Consider the following 21,732-nt stretch of genomic DNA (forward strand, 5'->3'; position numbering starts at 1 on the left):
ATTGGTTGGAGCCTCTCTATTGTTGGTTCATGAGTGCCTAGTGAAAACATTCATGTAACTGCAGCTGGGTGCAGTTGTGTCTGGCTGTGAGAGTCCAAACCTGGAGAGGATTTCAGCTTGTCACATCCTCAAAGTGTGAAAGGGAGCCCAGGTTGGTATGCCAGAGGGCTCAGTGGTACCCCCTTTCCAGGTTGCACCCAACGAACGCACACCCAACGAACAAGCCCTGCTGGACCGTGAGTCCATTTCCTTCTTGACATGTGCTCTGTTAGTAATGGAGAGATGATAGTTCCAGCAGGGAAATCACGACTCCTGGGTTCTCTCTGTCATTCTCTGTGTGACCTTCACCAAGTTACATCTCCCTTTGCCTCAGTTTACCTATCAGTATAATGAGGATATGTTCACAGTGACTTTCTTTTACTAGGTGTTTTGAAGATCCTTCAATGAAAGGTGTTACACAGTATGATGATAGTTACTGATGAGAATTACTGATCTCTGATCCATTCGCGATCGCCCTGTGTGCCTGCAGAAAGTGTTCGTATCTCTCCTCAGTTCCCTTAAGAACATAAGAACATAAGAATGGCCATACTTGGTCAGACCAAAGGTCCATCCAGCCCAGTATCCTGTCTACTGACAGTGGCAATGCCAGATGCCCTGGAGTGAGTGAACCTAACAGGTAATGATCAAGTGATTTCTCTCCTGCCATCCATCACCCCCCTCTGACAAATAGAGGCTAAGGACACCATTCCTTCCCCATCCTGGCTAATAGCCATTAATGGACTTAACCTCCATGAATTTATCCAGGTCTCTTTTAAACCCTGTTAGAGTCATATAGTCACCTTTCTCCAGATTTCTCTGTCTACTATCTACCCATTAATACTGGGCATTTACAGGGTATCAGACTCTATGGAGAGCTGACCATTACCCCTAGTTGTCTTCCAAATCAACTCTACTTTTTAAATATACACAAATACACAGAGCAGCCAATTCCTCTCTGACTCAGTGGAGAGCCCAAGAGTTCTCATCTCACTTTGGGAAGGTCCCTTAATGACTGTTTACTTCTAAACCTGGATAAAGAACTCAGAAGCGCAGACATTGAAAGAGAGACATTGGCTAGAGTGTCTACGGTTTCCAGCCTATTTGCATCCAGATGCCACTTCTCCCCTAGAGGCTGAGTGAACCACCCTGTGATTATGCACATCTATATCATAAATGGTGCACACCCCTGAGTCAGCTCTCGGCGTGGGATGCTGCTGCAGACGCTGGGGTGAGAGAGGTGTGGAACACGGCTGTCTGCAGGGGGTTCCCAGGGAAGACACGTCTGGCTCAGAATTCACAGGTACCCATCTCTTGCTGAGGAGCTCACCTGCTTGACAAACCCAGTGCAACGTGGGCGTGATGGGATAGAGAATAGGTCTGTGGTCCTTTCCGCACTGCGCAGCCATTAAACATGCTGGGGCCCTTGCCACAGGGGATGAGTTTGCTCCAATATCACTGGCCAAAATGTCCCCTTTGCTCTGCCCCTGGCTGATGGGCTCCAGTCCCAAGGTGGCTGCATTTCAGTGGCACAGAGGATGCTTCAGAATAAAAGGTTTTAGTAGATGTAGAATACAAGGCCAAATTCTGAGGCCCTGGCCCATATGTTCTCAGGCCCCACAGAAGCAAAACTCCCCTTGGAGTAAGAATTGAGTAAAGACCTCAGGAGCCAGCTGTATGTCAGTTAATGCACAGGGACTCTCACCTCCTCCTCTTGCATTTCAGGGCTATGGCTGTTAACGGGGGTGGCTCTCACCTGACTTTGTGATGGAAAGCATGGAGGGGGTAGGGCTCCTCACTGGAATAATTATATGAATTTTTAACATGGGCAAGACCGCTTTTCTCCTGGCTTCATTTGAGAAGTTGGCTGAACTGTTAGCCCTGAAACTTTCAGAAACAATTCAGCTAGAAGGAGAAACCCAGTGTGGGAAATTTCAGTCCAACGATTAAAGTTTGGCAAACTTATAACCAACTGAAAATGAGGTCTCCTAATTGAATGTGTCAGACAGCATTAACTAACTATGGTGTCACCAGCACCACCTACAATGCCCAATCCATTTGTGAATCCCATTCAGCTATGCTCTTTGCTCCAATAATGTCTGTGGCAAGGAGTTCCACTGGCCAAATATAGATTAGGTAAACAATTTTCCTTTCTCAATGTTATATATTCAGACTTTCAATGTAATTGAATGTTCCCTTTTTCCTGTGTTATGAGACGGAGTAAATATAAATGCTTGACCTACTTTCTTTATCGATAGATTCATAGGGTTTAAAATCAGAAGAGACAATTAGATCATCCTGTCTGAACTCCAGTATAACAAAAGCCACTAAATTTAACCCAGTTGCCCCTGTATTGAGCTCCAAAATTTGTGTTCCAAAACTTGTGTTTGACTAAGACCTGGTCTACATTAGGATTTTACATTGTAGAATCATGGAGTCACAGGGTGAGAAGGGACCTTCAAGGGTCAGTTATTCTAACCCCCTGCCAAAATGTAGGATTTGTTGTGTCTGAACCATCCTAAACAGATGACTCCATCCTCCTTTGGAAAACCTCCAGTGAAGAAGCTTCCACAACCTGCCTAAGCGACTGTTCCATTTTCCTTCTGTTTTTATAGTTAGGGAGTTTTTCCTGAGATTGAATCTAAATCTGCTCTGCTTTGAAGCAATTGCCTTTTGTCCTGCCCTTTGTCTCAAAAGAATAATTTTTCTCCATCTTTTTTATGGCAGCCTTTCAAATACTTGAAGACAATTATCATGTCATAGATTCATAGATATTAAGGTCAGAAGGGACCATTATGATCATCTAGTCTGACCTCCTGCACAATTCAGGCCACAGAATCTCACCCACCCACTCATGCAATAAACCTCTCACCTATGTCTGAGCTATTGAAGTCCTCAAATCATGGTTTAAAGACTTCAAGGCGCAGAGAATCCTCCAGCAAGTGACCCGTGCCCCATGCTACAGAGGAAGGTGAAAAACCCCTAGGGCCCCTTCCAATCTTCCCTGGAGGAAAATTCTTTCCCGACCCCAAATATGGCTATCAGCTGAACCCTGAGCATATGGGCAAGATTCACCAGCCGGATACCCATGAAAGAATTCTCTGTAGTAACTCAGATCCCACCCCATCTAACATCCCATCACAGCCCATTGGGCCTATTTACCATGAATAGTTAAAGATCAAGTAATTGCCAAAATCATGTTATCCCATCATACCTTCTCCTCCATAAACTTATTGAGTTTAATCTTGAAGCCAGATAGGTCTTTTGCCCCCCCTGCTTCCCTTGGAAGGCTGTTCCAGAACTTCACTCCTCTGATGGTTAGAAACCTTCATCTAATTTCAAGTCTAAACTTCCTGATGGCCAGTTTATATCCATTTGTTCTTGTGTCCACATTGGTACTGAGCTTAAATAATTCCTCTCCCTCCCTGGTATTTATCCCTCTGATATATTTATAGAGAGCAATCATATCTCCCCTCAGCCTTCTTTTGGTTAGGCTAAACAAGCCAAGCTCCTTGAGTCTCCTGTCATAGGACAGGTTTTACATTCCTCGGATCATCCTAATAGCCCTTCTCTGTTCCTGTTCCAGTTTGAATTTATCCTTCTTAAACATGGGAGACCAGAACTGCACACAGTATTCCAGGTGAGGTCTCACCAGTGCCTTGTATAACAGTACTAACACCTCCTTATCTCTACTGGAAATACCTCACCTGATGCATCCCAAGACCGCATTAGCTTTTTTCACGGCCATATCACATTGGCGGCTCATAGTTATCCTGTGATCAACCAATACTCCAAGGTCCTTCTCCTCCTCCGTTACTTCTAATTGATGCGTCCCCAGCTTATAACTAAAATTCTTGCTATTAATCCCTAAGTGCATGACCTTACACTTCTCACTCTTAAATTTCATCCTATTACTATTACTCCAGTTTACAAAGTCATCCAGATCCTCCTGTATGATGTCCTTCTCTAAATTGGCAATACCTCCCAGCTTTGTATCATCCGCAAACTTTATTAGCACACTCCCACTTTTTGTGGCAAGGTCAGTAATAAAAAGATTAAATAAGATTGGTCCCAAAACCGATCCCTGAGGAACTCCACTGGTAACCTCCCTCCAGCCTGACAGTTCACCTTTCAGTAGGATCCACTGTAGTCTCCCCTTTAATCAATTCCTTATCCACCTTTCAATTTTCATATTGATCCCCATCTTTTCCAGTTTAACTAATAATTCCCCATGTGGCACAGTACCAAATGCCTTACTGAAATCTAGGTAAATTAGATCCACTGCATTTCCTTTGTCTAAAAAATCTGTTACTTTCTCAAAGAAGGAGATCAGGTTGGTTTGGCACGATCTACCTTTTGTAAAACTATGTTGTATTTTGTCCCATTTACCATTGACGTCAATGTCCTTAACTACTTTCTCCTTCAAAATTTTTTCCAAGACCTTGCATACTACATAAGTGAAACTAACAGGCCAGTAGTTACCCGGATCACGTTTTTTCCCTTTCTTAAAAATAGGAAATATGTTAGCAATTCTCCAGTCATATGGTACAACCCCTGAGTTTACAGATTCGTTAAAAATTCTTGCTAATTTCATGTGCCAATTCCTTTAATAGTCTTGGATGAAGATTATCTGGGCCCCCCGATTTAGTCCCATTAAACTGTTAGAGTTTCGCTTCTACCTCAGATATGGTAATATCTACCTCCATATCCTCATTCCCATTTGTCATGCTACCATTATCCCTAAGATCCTCATTAGCCTCATTAAAGACTGAGGCAAAGTATTTGTTTAGATATTGGGCCATGCCTAGATTATCCTTAACCTCCACTCCATCCTCGGTGTTTAGCGGTCCCACTTCTTCTTTCTTTGTTTTCTTATTATTTATATGGCTATAGAACCTTTTACTATCGGTTTTAATTCACTTTGCAAGGTCCAACTCTACTAGACTTTTAGCCTGTCTCACTTTATCCCTACATGTTCTGACCTCAATAAGGTAGCTTTCCTTGCTGATTCCCCCCCCGCCCCCATCTTCCACTCCACTTTCTGCTTTTTCTTAATCACCTCTCTGAGATGCTTGCTCATCCAGCTTGGTCTACAACTCCTGCCTATGAATTTTTTCCCCTTTCTTGGGATGCAGGCTTCTGACAGCTTCTGCAACTTCGACTTGAAGTAATCCCAGGCCTCCTCCACCTTTACATCCATAAATTCTTCAGTCCAATCCACTTCCCTAACTGATTTCCTTAATTTTTGAAAGTCAGCACTTTTTAAATCAAAAACCCTAGTCGCAGATTTATTTTTGTTTATCCTTCCATTCAGTTTGAACTGAATTAGGTCATGATCACTTGAACCAAGGTTGTCCTCCTACAACCATTTCTTCTACCCACGCTGATGGGAGTACACCAGCCAACCCTGTAAGTCGTGTCTACACTGAAGCACTTTGCAGTGCCTCTGTAGTGTTTTAAGTGTAGACAAACCTTCAAGCAGATCTTCCAGAAAAGTATCCAGTCTGGATCTGCAGACATGGAAAGTAAGAGAATCCACCACTTCCCTTTGCAGTTTGTCCCAACAATTAATCACCCTGAGTGCTAATTATTTGGCCGATATTTCTGATTGGAATTTGTCTGGCTTCAGCTTCCAGCCATTGGGTCTTCCTCTGCCTTTCTAAACTAGATTACAGAGCCCATTAGCATTGCTAGAGTACAGATGTGGGGACCCGCATGGAAGACCCCCTAAGTTTATTTTTACCAGCTTAAGTTAAAAACTTTCCCAAGGCACAAACTTTGCCTTGTTCTTGAACAGTATGCTGCCACCACCAAGCGCTTTAACAAAGAACTAGGGAAAAGGACCACTTGGAGTTCCTCTGCCCCCAGAAATCCCCCCAAGCCCTTACACCCCCTTTCCTGGGGAGGCTTGAGAATAAACAAGTTGAGCCCAGACCAGCTTGGGTTTCTTATAACCCCAGAAACCCAATCAGATTCTTAAAAAACAGACTTTTTAGTAGAACAAAACAAAGATAAAAGAAACACTGTAAAATTAGAATGGAAGATAATTTCACAGGCAGTCAGATTCCAAACAAAGAGAATTGCTCTTGGCAAAACCTTAAGTTACAAAAAGACAAAAAAACAGGAATACACATTCCCTCCAGCACAGCAAATTTACAAGTCAAAACAAAGAAAACCTAATGCATTTTCTAGCTAGATTACTTACTAACTTTACAGGAGTTGGAGGCTTGCATCCTTGATCTGTTCCCAGCAAAGGTATCACACAGACAGACAAAAGCCTTTCCCCCGCCCCTCCAGATTTGAAAGTCTCTTGTCCCTTCATTGGTCATTTTGGGTCAGGTGCCAGAGAGGTTACCTTAGCTTCTTAACCCTTTACCGGTGAAAGGATTTTGCCTCTGGACAGGAGGGATTTTATAGCACTGTATACAGAAAGGTGGTTACCCTTCCCTTTATATTTATCACAACTGCACTAGGAGCTTATGATGATTTTGTTGTCCACAATGACCCCTAAATCCTTTTCAGGGTCCCTGTGTTCTATAATATGGTACCCTAGACTGTGGGTGGGGCTTGCATTCCTTATTCCAAGAGTATCACTTTGCATTTGACTGTACGAATACATTTTGTTTGCATGGGCCCAACTCAACAAATACTCCAGATCAATCGGTATGCCTGACCTGGCTGCCTCATTGTAACCACTCTGCCAATCTTTGGGTGGTCCATAGATTTTACCTGCAATGATTTTCTATTTGCTTCCAGATCATTGATGAAAATACTGAATAGCAACTGGCCTAGACCTGATTCCTGCAGAACCCCACTAGAAACACCCCCATTCCCTGACAATGGCCCATTCACAACTGCTTTCTGAGATATGTAGGTTAGCCAGTTTTTAGTCCATTTAACATGTGCTCTACTGACATTGTATAGAGTTCATTTTTCTAACTAAATGTTTTCCCCGACTAAATCAAATGCCTCAGAGAAATTGAAGTCTGTTGCACCTGTTTGGTTCCCTTGACCAACCAAATGTGTACTCTCATTAAGGGATGAAATTGGATTTATTTGACAAGACCTGTTTCCATAAAACCATATTGTTGATTGGCATAAATTATACTCCTAGATTTTTTTTTAATTTATCCCATATCAGCTTTTCCATTGTTTCTTAATCTTGTCAAATCTTTTTCTTAAAACTTTATTTTTTTAATAGTTTAGGTTTAATGAAGAACTGTCCTCTATTTCCTTTGGGCAGGGGATGGGGGCGGGTCTGTTGCTGCCCGACTGCCTACTTCTGATTCAGAATCAGATGTTTGGTGATCTGTCAGTTCATAACTCTGGTTTTTGTAACTCTGAGGTTCTACTGTAGATGCTGTTTAACATCCTCCTTGACTGCTAATGGACTGGAAAGTTTTTCATGACCGTATGTGATCTGAGTACCTGATATTGCTCCTTTCCAAATGCAGAACAAAACTATTTCTTGAACACATCTCCCTTTTCTCCAACATTAACAAGTTTCCTTTCTCCCTCTCGGAATTAGCCTATACATTTTCGAGGGTTTCTTTTCTTCTTAAGATAATTAATAACCTCCTTTTTGTTATCCTTAGCCCTGCAAAGCATGGAATTCCACCTGATGTCTGTAATATCATGTATCAATTTTCATAACTTCCAATTTGTATTGCTTGCTATCTATTTTCCCTTTTCCCCATTTGTTATATATTGCTTCCCCGCCTCAATTGCTGCCTTCACTTTGCTACTGAACTGGGTTTTTAACCAAAATTCTCCACTTTCTTGATTGTGGAATCATGGCTTTTTGGCTCTCTCATAAACTCTTCTTAAAGAAGTTCCATTTTTCATTCCTATTTTTCTGTCTAAATTTTTCCTCCCAATCAGTTTTGCTGATAATTTGCATCATCCTTGGGGAATTAGCCCTTTTGAAGGGTGTCTGTAGATAGCTATTAAGGGCTGGGAGCTGTTCTCTGTTTGTCCATTTCAATGAAATCAGTTCCATTCTTTATTTTGTTCTCTATCATATGCCCCCTTAATTGTCTCTTCTCTAAACTAACCAGTCCCAGACTTTTCAGTCTGTCCCCATACACCAGCCTCCCCCATTCTCACAGCCTGCCTGGGAAATCCCCTTCCTATCTGCTAGATCCTTTATAGAGACTGGGTGACCAAAACTGAGTGCATCTCCAGAGCAGGATATTCTTCCTCAGATTCCTTAGGCATCTAAACATTGTCTTTGTCATGGCCACTACTGCAAATGAGCAGGTGTTTCTGTGGAGCTACTATCAATGATGCCCAAGTCTTTTCCCTGAGGTGTGTTCTAGTTGGGATGTTTCCCCTGGCGCATGTCTTGGCAAAGGTGCTTTTTTCCCCCTCTCAGATTTTCAGTAGCTAGGTGAATGGGAAACTCCCTACAGCATGACTCTGTAGAGTGCCATTAATCCCATACTGCTGTGCAAGACTGTAACTCTTGGCAATGTGCGTGACATTGTTGATGGCTTTGCAGCAGTGGTTCCCAAACTTGATCCGCTGCTTGTGCAGGGAAAGCCCCTGCCGGGCCAGGCCAGTTTGTTTACCTGCCGTGTCTCCAGGTTTGGCTGATCGCAACTGCCAGTGGCTGCAGTTCGCTGCTCCAGGCCAATGGGAGCTGCTGAAAGCTGTGTGGGTCGAGGGACGTACTGGCCACTGCTTTGAAGAATGGGTTTCCCCAACTGCGGAGGGGAAATAGATGGCACGCATATTCCAATTTTGGCACTGGATGCCTTACAATGGAATACATCAATCGGCAGGAGTACTTCTTCACGGTATTGCAGGCACTCGAGGATCACTGTGGGCGTTTCATTGACATTAGTGCAGAGTGGTCCAGAAAAGTGCATGACACATGAATCTTTAGGAACATCGGCCTTTACAAAAAGCTGAAAGTGGGAACTTCCTTTCCAGACCAGAAGATCCCCACAGGAGATGTTGAAATGCCCATAGTGATCGTGGGAGACATGGTGTACCCCCCAATGCCAGGACTCATCAAGTTGTACATGGGAAACCTGGATAGCAGTAAGGAGCATTTCAACAATAGGCTGAGTAGGAGCAGGATGGCCGTGGAATGTGCGTTTGACGATTAAAAGTGCACTGGTGATGCCTTTTTGACAGGTTAGACCTCAGTGAGGAAAATATTCTCATGGTTGTAGCCATGTGTTTCACCTTGTATAATATTTGTGAAGGTAAGGGCAAAAAGTTTGCTCAGGGATGCACTGCTGAGACAGAACACGTGACTGCTGATTTTGAGCAGCCAGATACCAAGGCTATTAGAGGACAGAATGGGGGAAATTTGAATCAGGAAGGTTTTGCGGCAACACTTTGAAAATGAGAATGAGTAATGGTTATTGCTATGCTTGGGATTGTAATGCATAATGAAGACCAGTTTTGGTAGTGTAGGAAGCAGTTGTGATTGTTCAGGCCCAGGGTTCAATGTAAGGAAATGATAAAACTGCTTGCTTGTGTGCTAATGCCATCTGCTATCATAACATCAGTGGAAACAAATAAAGAGTGGTTCTTATTCAAATAACTTTGCTTTTATTGCCAAAAACCCCACAATACTATGCACACACACACAGCTGGGTGTAAGTCCAGCTATCATTTGAAAAAGCTTCTGTGGAGGTGGAGTGAACTGTAAAGTGAGACGTCCCAGAAATTGGAAAGGAATGTGTGGGTGGAGCCTGGGGAGGACATGGGAAAGAGTTCTGAATTTGCTGAAGGGGAGGGCGGGCACCCATCTGCTCAGTCTGGAGCATCAGAAGGGACTGCAGCATGGTGGTTTCCCACTCCAAAACTTTTATCAGCCTCTCCATTGCATCCCTAGTGTATGCCTCATTTTCTTTTCTTTCCTGCTTCTCGCTTTCCCTCCACTGCCTGAATTCCGTCCTGTCTGAATCAGAGTTCTGCAGCACCGCCCAGAACAAAGCGCCTTGCTCTGTCTTGGGTGCTTTCTTATCTGGCAGAGACACTCAGCTGGAGTGGAGGGGGTGCCTCCTTTCAAGGACATATCTGATGAAGCACAAGTAACAATAAACAAAAGCATTATTGTTAACTATATGTAAAGCATTCAAATGCTACATTAAAATACAGTGCTGGTAACACACCTATCCCTTTTCCGCTGACCCTTGACAAGCACACATGCTGACGAACACTAAAAGCATGGTGAGTGTTCCCAGGGGTGGGGGATGTTGGGCATGGGAGAAAAACAATGGGCTAATTAAAGTGATAAAATCAAGTACGGTGTCTACACTGGCACTTTGGCGACAAAAATGTTGTGTAAAAACCTTGCAAGTCTTGCAACTTTATTACATCACTCAAACTGAGGAGTTCTGCCATCGAAACTGGGTTTGCAGTATTTAAACATCCACTATTTCTTCACCAAATGCTGCCTTTTGGCAAAAAAATGTGGCAGACTAGAGAAGGCCTAGGGAACAATAAGGGATAACCAGTATCCACTCGTGTTTCCTGCTGGTGCCTATTAAGGTTTCCCACACCACGATGTGTAGGAATTATTGATGAAAGGAGCACCATACAATATGGAATTAACATTAGTAGGGTCAGTTGTTCATAATTCATTAATCTGAATAAAGAAAATGCAGTATTTCAGTCTGTGAAAAGCGACCAAGTTGTTTCATCCATGAGAACAGCCTCCAGTAGTGCATGAAGTGTCTCACATTAACACTGTCTCTAAATCCAGGTATTTGTCCTGCGACCATCACCCTACACCCTGGGCACATATAGGAAGTCAGGGGAACGTTGGTACATGCAGGAGACACCGTTGTGCCTCAGCATTGAACATCTTCTCTCCTACTCCATGTCAGATTCCAACTCAACTGACTTCACAAACCCCTCCACCTTCAGCCTGCTGGGCATTCCTGGCCTGGAAGAAGCCCATGTCTGGATCTCCATTCCCTTCTGCACCATGTACGCCATAGCCATCTTGGGGAACTTCACCATCCTGTTCATCATAAAGATGGAGCTGAGACTCCATGGGCCCATGTACTATTTCCTCTGCATGCTCGCTTTCATCGACCTGGTCCTGTCTACATCCATTCTGCCCAAAATGTTGAGCATCTTCTGGTTCAATTCCAGGGAGATCAATTTCAGTGCCTGCCTCACTCAGATGTACTTCATTCTCAGCTTCTTTTTGATAGGGTCTGGAATCCTCGTGGCCATGGCTTTTGATCTCTATGTGGCCATATGCTATCCCCTGAGACATTCAACCACCCTGACAAACCCTGTGGTGGCCAAAATTGGCCTGGCCGTGGTGCTGCGCGGCATCATGCTCATACTGCCCCATCCCTTCCTGGCGAGGAGGTGGCCATATTGTAGAACTAACATCATTCCAAATACCTACTGTGAGCACATAGCTGTGGTGAAGCTGGCCTGCACCGACATCAGCGTCAGTAGTTACTACAGCCTCTCTGTGGCATTCTTGGTGATTGGTATGCATGTGTTTTTTATTGCCATATCCTACACCTAGATCCTCAGGGCCATCTTCAGCCTCCCAACAAAGGACACCCGCCTCAAGACTTTTGGGACCTGAGGCTCCCACCTCTGTGTCATCTTAGCCTTTTACATCCCACATCTCTTTGCCGCCCTCACGCAACGGTTTGGGCACAATGTGGCCCTGCATTTGCGTGTTCTCATGGCCAACATGTACCTGCTGGTGCCCCCCATGCTAAACCCCATCATCTATGGGGCGAAGACCCAGGACATCCGGGATAGGCTGCTCCAGCTCTTTACTCATTAAGGGACCTAACATTTTCTCCTGGTGCTCTGGTTCTCAGACCGCACTCTATGCAGAGCTGGCTGCTGACACGGTGCTCGGGCCTCTTCCCTGAATCACTGACTGGCCAGTCAAAGAGACATTAAACCTTTCCCTGACCTTACTGTGCTGTTTCAGCATGACAAACTGGGGAATCTGTCTATGTACAACTCATAGAGTTGTCACCTTTCTAATTGCCTCTAATTGCTTCTAAAGACCCAGGAAAGTGGGGAGGGCTGAGGAGGAGTGGGATGGGGAGTCCCGGGGACTAGATTTGGGTCAGGACTAGACCAAGAACCAGTGAAAGTTGCTTCAGGACTCCTGTTCCCATCTGGGTCACCCCCAGCACTATCCCCGTAGCATCTAATGAACACAGACAGCTCCATTGTAAGGTGACCATGTGCCACAGTATCCTCCAGGGGGCTCATCATGTCCCCATGGTGCTGGGTGCTGGACGGACAGCACCTGCCCCAAATCCCAATAATGAGAAGACACAAGGGGCTGAGATGGGGTGCTGTGGGCTGGGAAAGCCTGAGCTGTTGGGGTAGCTCCATCTGACAATCGATTAGCATCCTGCAGGGGGCAGTCATGGTTGGGATGAGTGCATGGTGGGGAAGGGGCCAGAGCCCCGCATCGGGAGGTGTGTCAGGCATGAGAGAAATCTGTACGACAGTCCGGAGACTGCCTGGCTCTCATCCAGGGTCCGTCACTGCTGGGCTGAAGCTCACACTGTGTCCTGGAGGTCTGTGGCCCCGTGATGCAATTGGCCCAGCACCGTCAGGAAGCTGAGAGCGGTGACCATCACTGTGGCTGCAGCCCCTGAGAACTGGAGAGAGACAGCCAGCAAAGTGAAAGGCTGGGGCGAGCAGGGGGATTGCAGCACCGATGGCAAGGCTAGAGCCGGCAGCATTCCCCTGAGTGCTCAGCACCGGCTGGGACCCCTGGGTGCCACTTGGCAGCACAATAAAATGGAGGGTGCAGAGAAGAGCTGAAAAGTGGAGCATGGAGCAGGAACATCTGATGCACAAGGGAAGGGTTAAAAGGAGTCTGTTCAGCCAATCACTCAGACAAACAAGTTTGTTTACATTTGCAGAAGATAATGCTGCCTGATTCTTGTTTACAATGTCACCTGAAAGTGAGAATAAGCATTCACATGGCACTGTTCTAATGAGTGACGCAAGATATTTACATGCCAGATGCGCTTAACATTCACATGCCTCTTCATGCTTCAGCCATCATTTCAGAGGACATGCTTCTATTCTCATGAGGCTCATTAAAAACATAACACGTTAATTAAATTTGTTTAGTTCCAAGTGTTTAGTTACTGGTTTTCCTTTCCCCTCAGTGTCCCCTTCAGTAGGGATCTGAGTCTAAGGCCATCTTTGGGGTCTTGGTATGCCAGTTATAAGAGGAATTTGCATGGTGGCTAACGCTCTGTGGCTCTGCTGCCCAACCCCAGGGTTTGCCCATGGAAATAATCCACCCCCGCTCCCACCTTGGACTTTCCCTGTGATTCCTACTCCCAGCACTGGGATTTTCCCCTCCCCTTTTCCTATAGGGTTGTGATCTGTGCTCTCTGGGCTAAGAGGTGTGTCTTCTCCCAGCAGCTCATTCACAGCTGGTTTCTGCGTCTTCCCAACCCAGGGAATTTCCTCCTCCCCTCTGTCAGCTGGGTCATTAGCATTTCCATAGACAACCATTGATTCAGTTGGAGCTACATCCTGTCTTAAAGAGACAGAGTTAGTTTTCACAAGCACGTCAGGAACAAAGTCCTGAAAAATTGTGACCTGGATTGGAATACCCTGAGTCACCCCTCTCTCTACCCAGAGAGGTCAGTTGTGTGACTACTCCCCTCCAGCAGGTGAGTTACACAGTTCCCTTTCAAAGCCTAAGCCACAGGCTGGGTGCCTGGGAGCACAAATGCTGAATCATCCATTCTGTCCTGCGCATCCTCCCCCATGTGATCAGTGAGGAGACATTCCTGTACTCCCACTATTCCTCCCCCAGTTTCCTCCTCTGGGCTCCCCTCTAGGACACATACCCCTATGCTCTCTAGAGTGGGAACTATCCCCTGATCAGCCGTGAAGGGCTCACAGCTAACAGCCTGGACAGTTGTCTCAGTGGCAGGCTCTCCACCCCCCCTCCCTTCCTGAGTTGGTGTTATAGAATTATAGAACTGGAAGGGACCTCGAGAGGTCATCTAGTCCAGTCCCCTGCACTCAAGGCAGGACTAAGTATTATCTAGAGACCATCCCTGACAGGTGTTTGTCCAACCTGCTCTTAAAAATCCCCAATGATTGAGATTCCATGACCTCCCGAGGCAATTTATTCCAGTGCTTAACCACTCTTACAATTAGGAAGTTTTTCCTAATGTCCAACCTAAACCTCCATTGCTGCAAATTCAGCCCATTGTTTCTTGTCCTATCCTCAGAGGTTAAGAAGAACAAATTTTCTCCCTCCTCCTTGTAACAACCTTTTGAGTACTTGAAAACTGTTATCATGTCCACTCTCAGTCTTCTCTTCTCCAGACTAAACACACCCAATTTTTCCAATTTTCCCTCACTGGTCATGTTTCTAGACCTTGAAAAATTTTGGTTGCTCTTCTCTGGACTTTCTCCAATTTGTTCACATCTTTCCTGAGATATGTTGCCCAGAACTGAGCATAATGCTCAAGTTGAGGCCTAATCAGTGTTGAGTAGAGCAGAAGAATTACTTCTTGTGTCTTGCTTACAACACTCCTACTAATACATTGCAGAATGATGTTTGCTTTTTTTGCAAAAGCGTTACACTGTTGACTCATATTTAGCTTGTGGTCCATAATGACCCCCAGATGCCTTTCTGCAGTACTCCTTCCTAGGCAGTCATTTCCCATTTTGTATGTGTGCAACTGATTGTTCCTTCCCAAGTGGAGTACTTTGCATTTGTCCTTATTGAATTTCATTCTATTTACTTCAGACCATTTCTCCAGTTGTCCAGATCCTTTTGAATTTTAATCCTATCCTCCAAAGCACTTGCTACCCCTCCCAGCTTGGTATCATCTGCAAACTTTATAAGTGTACTCTCTATGCCATTATCTAAATCATTGATGAAGATATTGAACAGAACCGGACCCAGAACTGATCCCCGAGGGACCCCACTCGTTATGCCCTTCCAGCATGACTGTGAACCACTGTTAACTACTCTCTGGGAATGATTTTCCAACCAGTTATGCACCCACCTAAGAGTAGCTCCATCTAGGTTGTACTTCCCTAGTTTATTTATGAGAAGGTCATGTGAGACAGTATCAAAAACCTTACTAAAGTCAAGATTTACCACATCTACTGCTTTCCCCCATCCACAAGGCTTGTTACTCTGTCAAAGAAAGCTATCAGGTTGGTTTGACACGATTTGTTCTTGACAAATCCATGCTGTTACTTATCACCTTATTATCTTCTAGATGTTTGCAAATTGATTGGTTAATTATTTGCTCCATTATCTTTCCAGGTACAGAAATTAAACTGACTGGTCTGTAATTCCCTGGGTTGTCCTTATTTCCCTTTTTATAGATGGGCACTATATTTGCCCTTTTCCAGTCTTCTGGAATCTCTCCTGTCTTCCATGACTTTTCAAAGATAATTGCTAATGGCTCAGATATCTCCTCAGTCAGTTCCTTGAGTATTCTAGGATGCATTTCATTAGGCCCTGGTGATTTGAAGAAATCTAACTTGTCTAAGTAATTTTTGACTTGTTCTTTCCCTATTTTAGACTCTGATCTTACTTCATTTTCACTGGCATTCACTATGTTAGATGTTCACTCGCCACCAACATTCATGGTGAAAATGGAAACAAATAAGACATTAAGCACCTCTGCCATTTCCACATTTTCTGTTATTGTCTTTCCCCCATCATCGAGTAACGGGCCTACTCTGTCCTTGGTCTTCCTCTTGCTTCTAAAGTATTTGTAGAAATTTTTTTGGTTTCCTTTTATGTCCCTAGCTAGTTTGATCTCGTTTAGTGCCTTGCCTTTTCTAATTTTGTCTCTGCACACTTGTGATATTTGTTTATATTCATCTTTTGTAATTTGACAGAGTTTCCACTTTTTGTAGGACTCTTTTTTTGAGTTTTAGATCATTGAATGTCTCCTGGTTAAGCCAGGGTGGTCTCTTGCCATACTTCCTATCTTTCCTACGCAGTGGGATGGTGTTGCTTCCTGCTCCAGCGCTAAAGGAACCCACACCCACCTCCTCAGTGCTTTCTGTGATTCTATCACCCTTCTCTGGGCTCCCCCTGGGACTATAAAAGAATACTTGGGCCCTGATCCTGTCATCTCAAATCTGCTTAAGCTTCATCAGGGAAACTCAAGTCACAAGACTGAGGTCTCCAGTTCCATTCTGGATCACCCTGATATTGGACATTCGACTGCAACCTAAGGATCAATTCTGAAAACTCTTTGCTACTCTAAAGCTCACCATCATTACCATGAAACTGACTTAAGAATTCTATTCATGTCTCTACGTATAATGATATCTGGTTACTGCAGTGCAGAAGGTAGCATTGCATCATTAACCGGGGCCACCTCCTACCCTCAGGCAAGCTCCTTGTCAGGCTGCAGCAGCTCCCGTCCCAGCTTGGGAGTAGAGGGAGCCCAGCTGTGTGGGGGTTGGGTGGGAGGTGGAGAGTGTGACAGGATGTGCCCCCAGCGTGAAGCCTGGGAGCTGTTGGGACTGCTGTGCCCCCAAACCACTCAGCTGGGTTGGCCTCTCCCCTTGCTCTGCTGGTGACCCACAGCCAGCCCCTCCGGGCCCTGTTATCACCCAACACAACAGCAGGTGGCGCTGCACACCCGACTAAGTGATCGGAGGGCTTTACCTGAGCCACTCATGGACCAACAATGGAGGCACGAGCCACTTTCCCAGCTCCCCAGCCTTGCACCCCTGATGGAGCTTAAATCCGGAATTAGACTGTCTTGAACTGCACAGCAATGTGTACAGCATAAACTCATTAAATAATCCACTCTCCCCTTGATGGAGGGAAGATATTCAACACCCTTTCTTAACAGAGCTAAGATTTCCAAACACTTCACTCAAAAACACACTGGTCAAGATAAAACATTATTCAGGTTTATTAACTACAGAAGGATAGATGTTAAGTGATTATAAGTGATAACAAAGAGATCAAAGCAGGTTACCTAGGAAATCAAACAATCTTGCAATCTAAGATTTCTACAAACTAGGTAGGATTTGAATCAGCAATATCTCACCCTGACTGATGATACAAGCAGTCTTACAGATTCTTGAGGCACAGGCTGCATCTGCTTTGCAGCTTGGGTTCCCCTCCCCTATTCAAAGTCCTCTGCCTTTCAGAGCTTCTTGAAGGTTTTGAGTTGTGCAAGAAAGAATACAAGAGATGATGTCACTCCCCATCTTTTACAGTTTATTCCAGCTTGCTGGAAGGTCTATGCATGTGATGTGGGGGATCCATCCCATTCATCAAACATTCTCCATTGTCTCTGTGCTCCCTCCAAAGAGGCTTCCTTGTACAGAGTTCCTGTGCTAGTGGTTTCTTCCCTCGGTGGGTGTTGACGACAGCAATTAACGCTGTCTGGCTACACCATTGACATACCTGACAGGCTAGTTTTGGGTGTTTCGAGCCTCACATCACACTTTAGTAACACACACATAGCACGATTTCATAACTTCACATACAATGATCGCACATACAACCCAAGGAGATATCAATGTTTAGCAGATCAAGACTTTTAGAATAATAGCTCACAGGGAATATTTTGTACAAAACGTACCATAATTACATCACCATGGTCAATATGGGGTGCTTCGGAGTGCAGAGTATCACAGAGATGATCCAGAGAGTGAAAGGGGGAGGAGAAGAGAGGAGAGAGTTGCAGACGGGGCCTTGAGGGGAAGACGTAGAGCAGGGGTGGGGAATCAGGCTTCCAGTTACCAGGAATGAGAAAGGCAGCATCCCTATGAGTTGCACATAGACAGATTAGCCAATTTATCATTCTGACACAAGACAGTAAGGTCAGGAAGGGATTTTATGTCTCTATGACTGGCCAGTCAGTGATTCAGGGAAGCGGGCCCAGCACCATGTCACCAGCCAGCCCTGCATGGAGCTCAACCTGAGAGCCAGAGCACCAGGAGAAAGCTTTAGGTCCTTTATGAGTAAAGATGTGGAGCAGCCTATCCCAGATCTCTTGGGTCCTCACCCCATAGATGATGGGGTTTAACATGGGGGGCACCAGGAGACACACGTTGTCCATGAGAACATGGAAATACAGGGCCATATTGTGTCCAAACCGTTGCGTGATGGTGGAGATGATATGTGGGGTATAAGAGGCTAAGATGACACAGAGGTGGGAGCTGCAGGTCCCAAAAGTCTTGAGGCGGGTGTCCTTTGTTGGGAGGCTGAAGATGGCCCTGAGGATCTGGATATAGGACACAGCAATACAAAACACATCCAGACAGATCACCAAGAATGCCACAGCCAGGCTGTAGTAACTACTGATGCGGATGTCGGTGCAGGCCAGCTTCACTACAGCTATGTGCTTGCAGTATGTGTAGGGAATGATGTTGGTTCTGCAATATGGCCACTTACTCGCCAGGAAGGGATAGGGAAATATGAACATGACACCACGCAGCACCATGGCCAGGCCAATTTTGGCCACCACAGGGTTTGTCAGAGTGGTGGAATGTCTCAGGGGATCGCAGATGGCCACGTAGCGATCAAAAGCCATGGCCACAAGGATCCCAGACTGCATCACAGAGAAGCTGAGAATGAAGTACATCTGGGTGAGGCAGGCACTGAAATGGATCTCCCTGGAATTGAACCAGAAGATGCTCAGCATTTTGGGTAGGACGGATGTAGACTGGACCAGGTCGGTGATGACCAGCATGCAGAGGAAATAGTACATGGGCCGATGGAGGCTTGGCTCCCTCTTCACGATGAACAGGATGGTGAAGTTCCCCAAGATGACTATGGCGTACATGGCACAGAAGGGGATGGAGATCCAGACATGGGCTGCCTCCAGGCCAGGAATGCCCAGCAGGATGAAGGTGGAGGGGTTTGTGAAATTGGTTGAGTTGGAATCTGACATGGTGTAGGGGAGAAGGTGTCCAACACTGAGCCAGAACGGTGTTTCCTGCATAGACCGTACGTTCCCCTGACTTCCTGTATGGCCCTGGGGCTAGCGTGATGGTCGCAGGACAAATGCCTGGATGGAGAGAAAATGTTAATATTAGACACTACATACACAACTGGAAGCTCTTCTCATGGATGAAGCCGATTGGTCGCTCTTCACACACTGAAAAATGTCATTTTCATTATTCAGATAAATGAATTATGAACAACTGACCCTACTAATGTCAATTCCATATTTTATGGTGCTCCTTTCATCAATTATTCCCACACATCATCGTGGTGTGGGACACTTTAATAGGCATCAGCGGGAAACACAAGTGGATACTGGTTTCCCTCATTGTGCCTTAGGCCTTATCTACACTGCCAAGTTTTTTTTTGCCAAAAAGGCAGCATTTGGTGAAGAAATAGTGGAGGTGTAAAACTACAAAGCCACTTTTGACTACACAACTCCTCAGTTTCAGTGATTTAATAAAGGGATGTTTATGAGACTTGTAAGGCCTTTTACTCAAAAGTTTTGTCACTGAAGTGCCAGTGTAGACACGTGCTTGATTTCATTGCTGTAATTGGCCTCCTGAAGGCATCCCACAATGCCCATCCTAACCATTCTGGTCAGGAGATTCAACTCTGCTGCCCTGCATCCAGGTAAATACTTTCCACTCCTCCTCCTTTAAAGGCCTAGGAATTTTGAAATTCCCCTTCCTGTTTGCTCAGCATGGAGTGTTCACATCACATCTTCCCAGGTGGCCATGACGGCTCTATGCAGCAAATGGTCTCCAGCTTGGACCACTAAGGAGCTGCTGGATCTGCTCAGTATTTGGGGAGAGGAGGCTGTGCAGTCCCAGCTGAGCACCAGCTGTAGGAATTTCAGTACCTTGGGGAAGATTTCTTGCAGCTTGCGGGAAAAGGGCTATGATCGGGAGAAGCTGAAGTGCAGAGCAAAGGTGAAGGAGCTGAGGCACGAGTACCGGCAGGCAAGGGAGGCAAACAGTCGCTCCTGTGCTGTGCCCCAGACCTGCCATTTTATCAGGAGTTGGACGCTATCCTTGGCAGTGACCCAACTTCCACCACCAAGAGCTGACGGAAATGGACCTAACCCAGAGGAGGAGGTCATCGATGAAGAGATGGAGGCATTAGAAGATGTGGAGCCCATGCTGGGGTTGCCCAGTGCTATGTCCAGTCAGGAGCTGTTCTCCGCTCTGGAGGAGTCCAGCCAGTCTCGTCAGTCACAATCAGGTGAGCCAGAAGCAGGAGAAGAGACCCCTGGTAAGTGGTTTTGTTTTGTGAAGTGCAGAGGTGGGTTGAAGGCAGAGAAATGTACCAGGCTGGCTGTGTTTGAGTGTGCTGGGCATTTCCCCAAGCAGCTAGGCAGAATGGCAGAACAGGGTGTTGATGCACACTGAGAATTTCACTGGAATCCTACAGAGAGATCTCTAGGAAACCTTCCAGCAATGTGGATATTTGTAGCGGGGTTCTACAGGGATCAGTTCTAGGCCAGATGCGATTCAATATTTTCATCAATGATCTGGAAGCAAATAGAAAATTGCTGCAAGTAAAATTTGCGGACTACCCAAAGATTGGCAGAGTGGTTACAATGAGGAGGCCAGGGCAGGCATACCGATTGATCTGGAGCATTTGTTGAGTTGGGCCCAGGCAAACAAAATGTTTTAATACAGTCAAATACAAAGCGACCTTTCGGAACAGGGAATGTAGGCCCGACCCCCAGACTAGGGCACTGTATTATCGAACGCAGGGACCCTGAAAAGGATTTAGGGGTGATTGTGGACAACTAATTCATTGTGAGCTCCCGGTGTGATGCTCTGGCTAAAATGGCTAATGTGATCCTTGGATGTATAATCAGGGGAGTGATGAGTTGGATCACGGGAAGGATTTTACCTCTGTACATGGCATTGATGAAACCAACTGTGTGAAGCTCTGGGGTCCCCATTTCAAAAAGGATTTTGAAAAATTGGAGAGGGTGCAAAAAAAAATGATTGGAGACTGGAGAAGATGCCTGACAGAGAAAGATTTAAAGAGCTTCATCTATTTATCTCATCAAAAAGACAATCAAACAGAGACTTCCATGGGGAGAAAACAGTGGGTGCTAATGGGCTTTGTAATTTAGTTTAGAAAGGCAGAGGAAGACCCAATGGCTGGAAGCTGAAACCAGACAAATTTCAACTGGAAATAAAGTCCAAATGATTAGCACTCGGGGTGATTAACCGTTGGGACAAACTGCAAAGGGAAATGGTGGATTTTCCAACTCCCCATGTCTGCAGATCCAGACACTATGCTTTTCTGGAAGATCTGCTTGAGGGATTGTCTACACTTAAAACACTACAGCAGCACTGCAAAGCACTGAAGTGTAGACACTACTTACATGGATGACAGGGGTTCTCCCATCAGCACAGGTAATTCACCTCCCCGAGAGATGGTAGCAAGGTCAATGGAAGAATTGTTCCATCAACCTCATGCTGTTTACATCAGGGTTAGGTTGATATAGCGACATGTCTCAGGGGTGTGGATTCTTTTGCTATTGCAAAAAAAGCAAATGCAATTTTGGGTTGCATTAACAGAGGCATAGTTATGGTAGGTGGCAAGTTATGGTAGGTGAAAGTACCTGTCAAGGTTCCTTCCCCACTCTGAACTCTAGGGTACAGATGTGGGGACCTGCATGAAAACCTCCCAAGCTTACCTTTATCAGCTTAGGTTAAAAATTCCCCAAGGTACAAACTATTTTATCTTTTGCCCTTGGACTTTCGCTGCCA

At 45.3% G+C, this 21,732-nt stretch overlaps 1 protein-coding gene and 1 pseudogene across 2 annotated transcripts; one reads left to right on the forward strand and one right to left on the reverse strand.

The window, feature by feature from the left end:
- The first annotated feature begins 10,825 nt into the window (after positions 1–10,825).
- Positions 10,826–11,815, forward strand: LOC311514766 (olfactory receptor 52R1-like; annotated as a pseudogene). Its single transcript has one exon. The product of its transcript is annotated as an olfactory receptor 52R1-like (transcript).
- Positions 11,816–17,894: 6,079 nt separating this feature from the next.
- On the reverse strand, positions 17,895–18,974 carry LOC311514767 (olfactory receptor 52K2-like; the record flags this gene model as incomplete). The annotated part of the gene is made up of 1 exon (XM_084617464.1): positions 17,895–18,974. One exon carries the CDS (start codon positions 18,972–18,974, stop codon positions 17,895–17,897), a length of 1,080 nt encoding a protein of 359 aa, XP_084473590.1.
- Between the last annotated feature and the right edge of the window lie 2,758 nt (positions 18,975–21,732).

This window comes from Lepidochelys olivacea (genome assembly GCF_965140295.1).
Source record: "Lepidochelys olivacea isolate rLepOli2 genome assembly, chromosome: 1".
NCBI lineage: Eukaryota > Metazoa > Chordata > Testudines > Cheloniidae > Lepidochelys > Lepidochelys olivacea.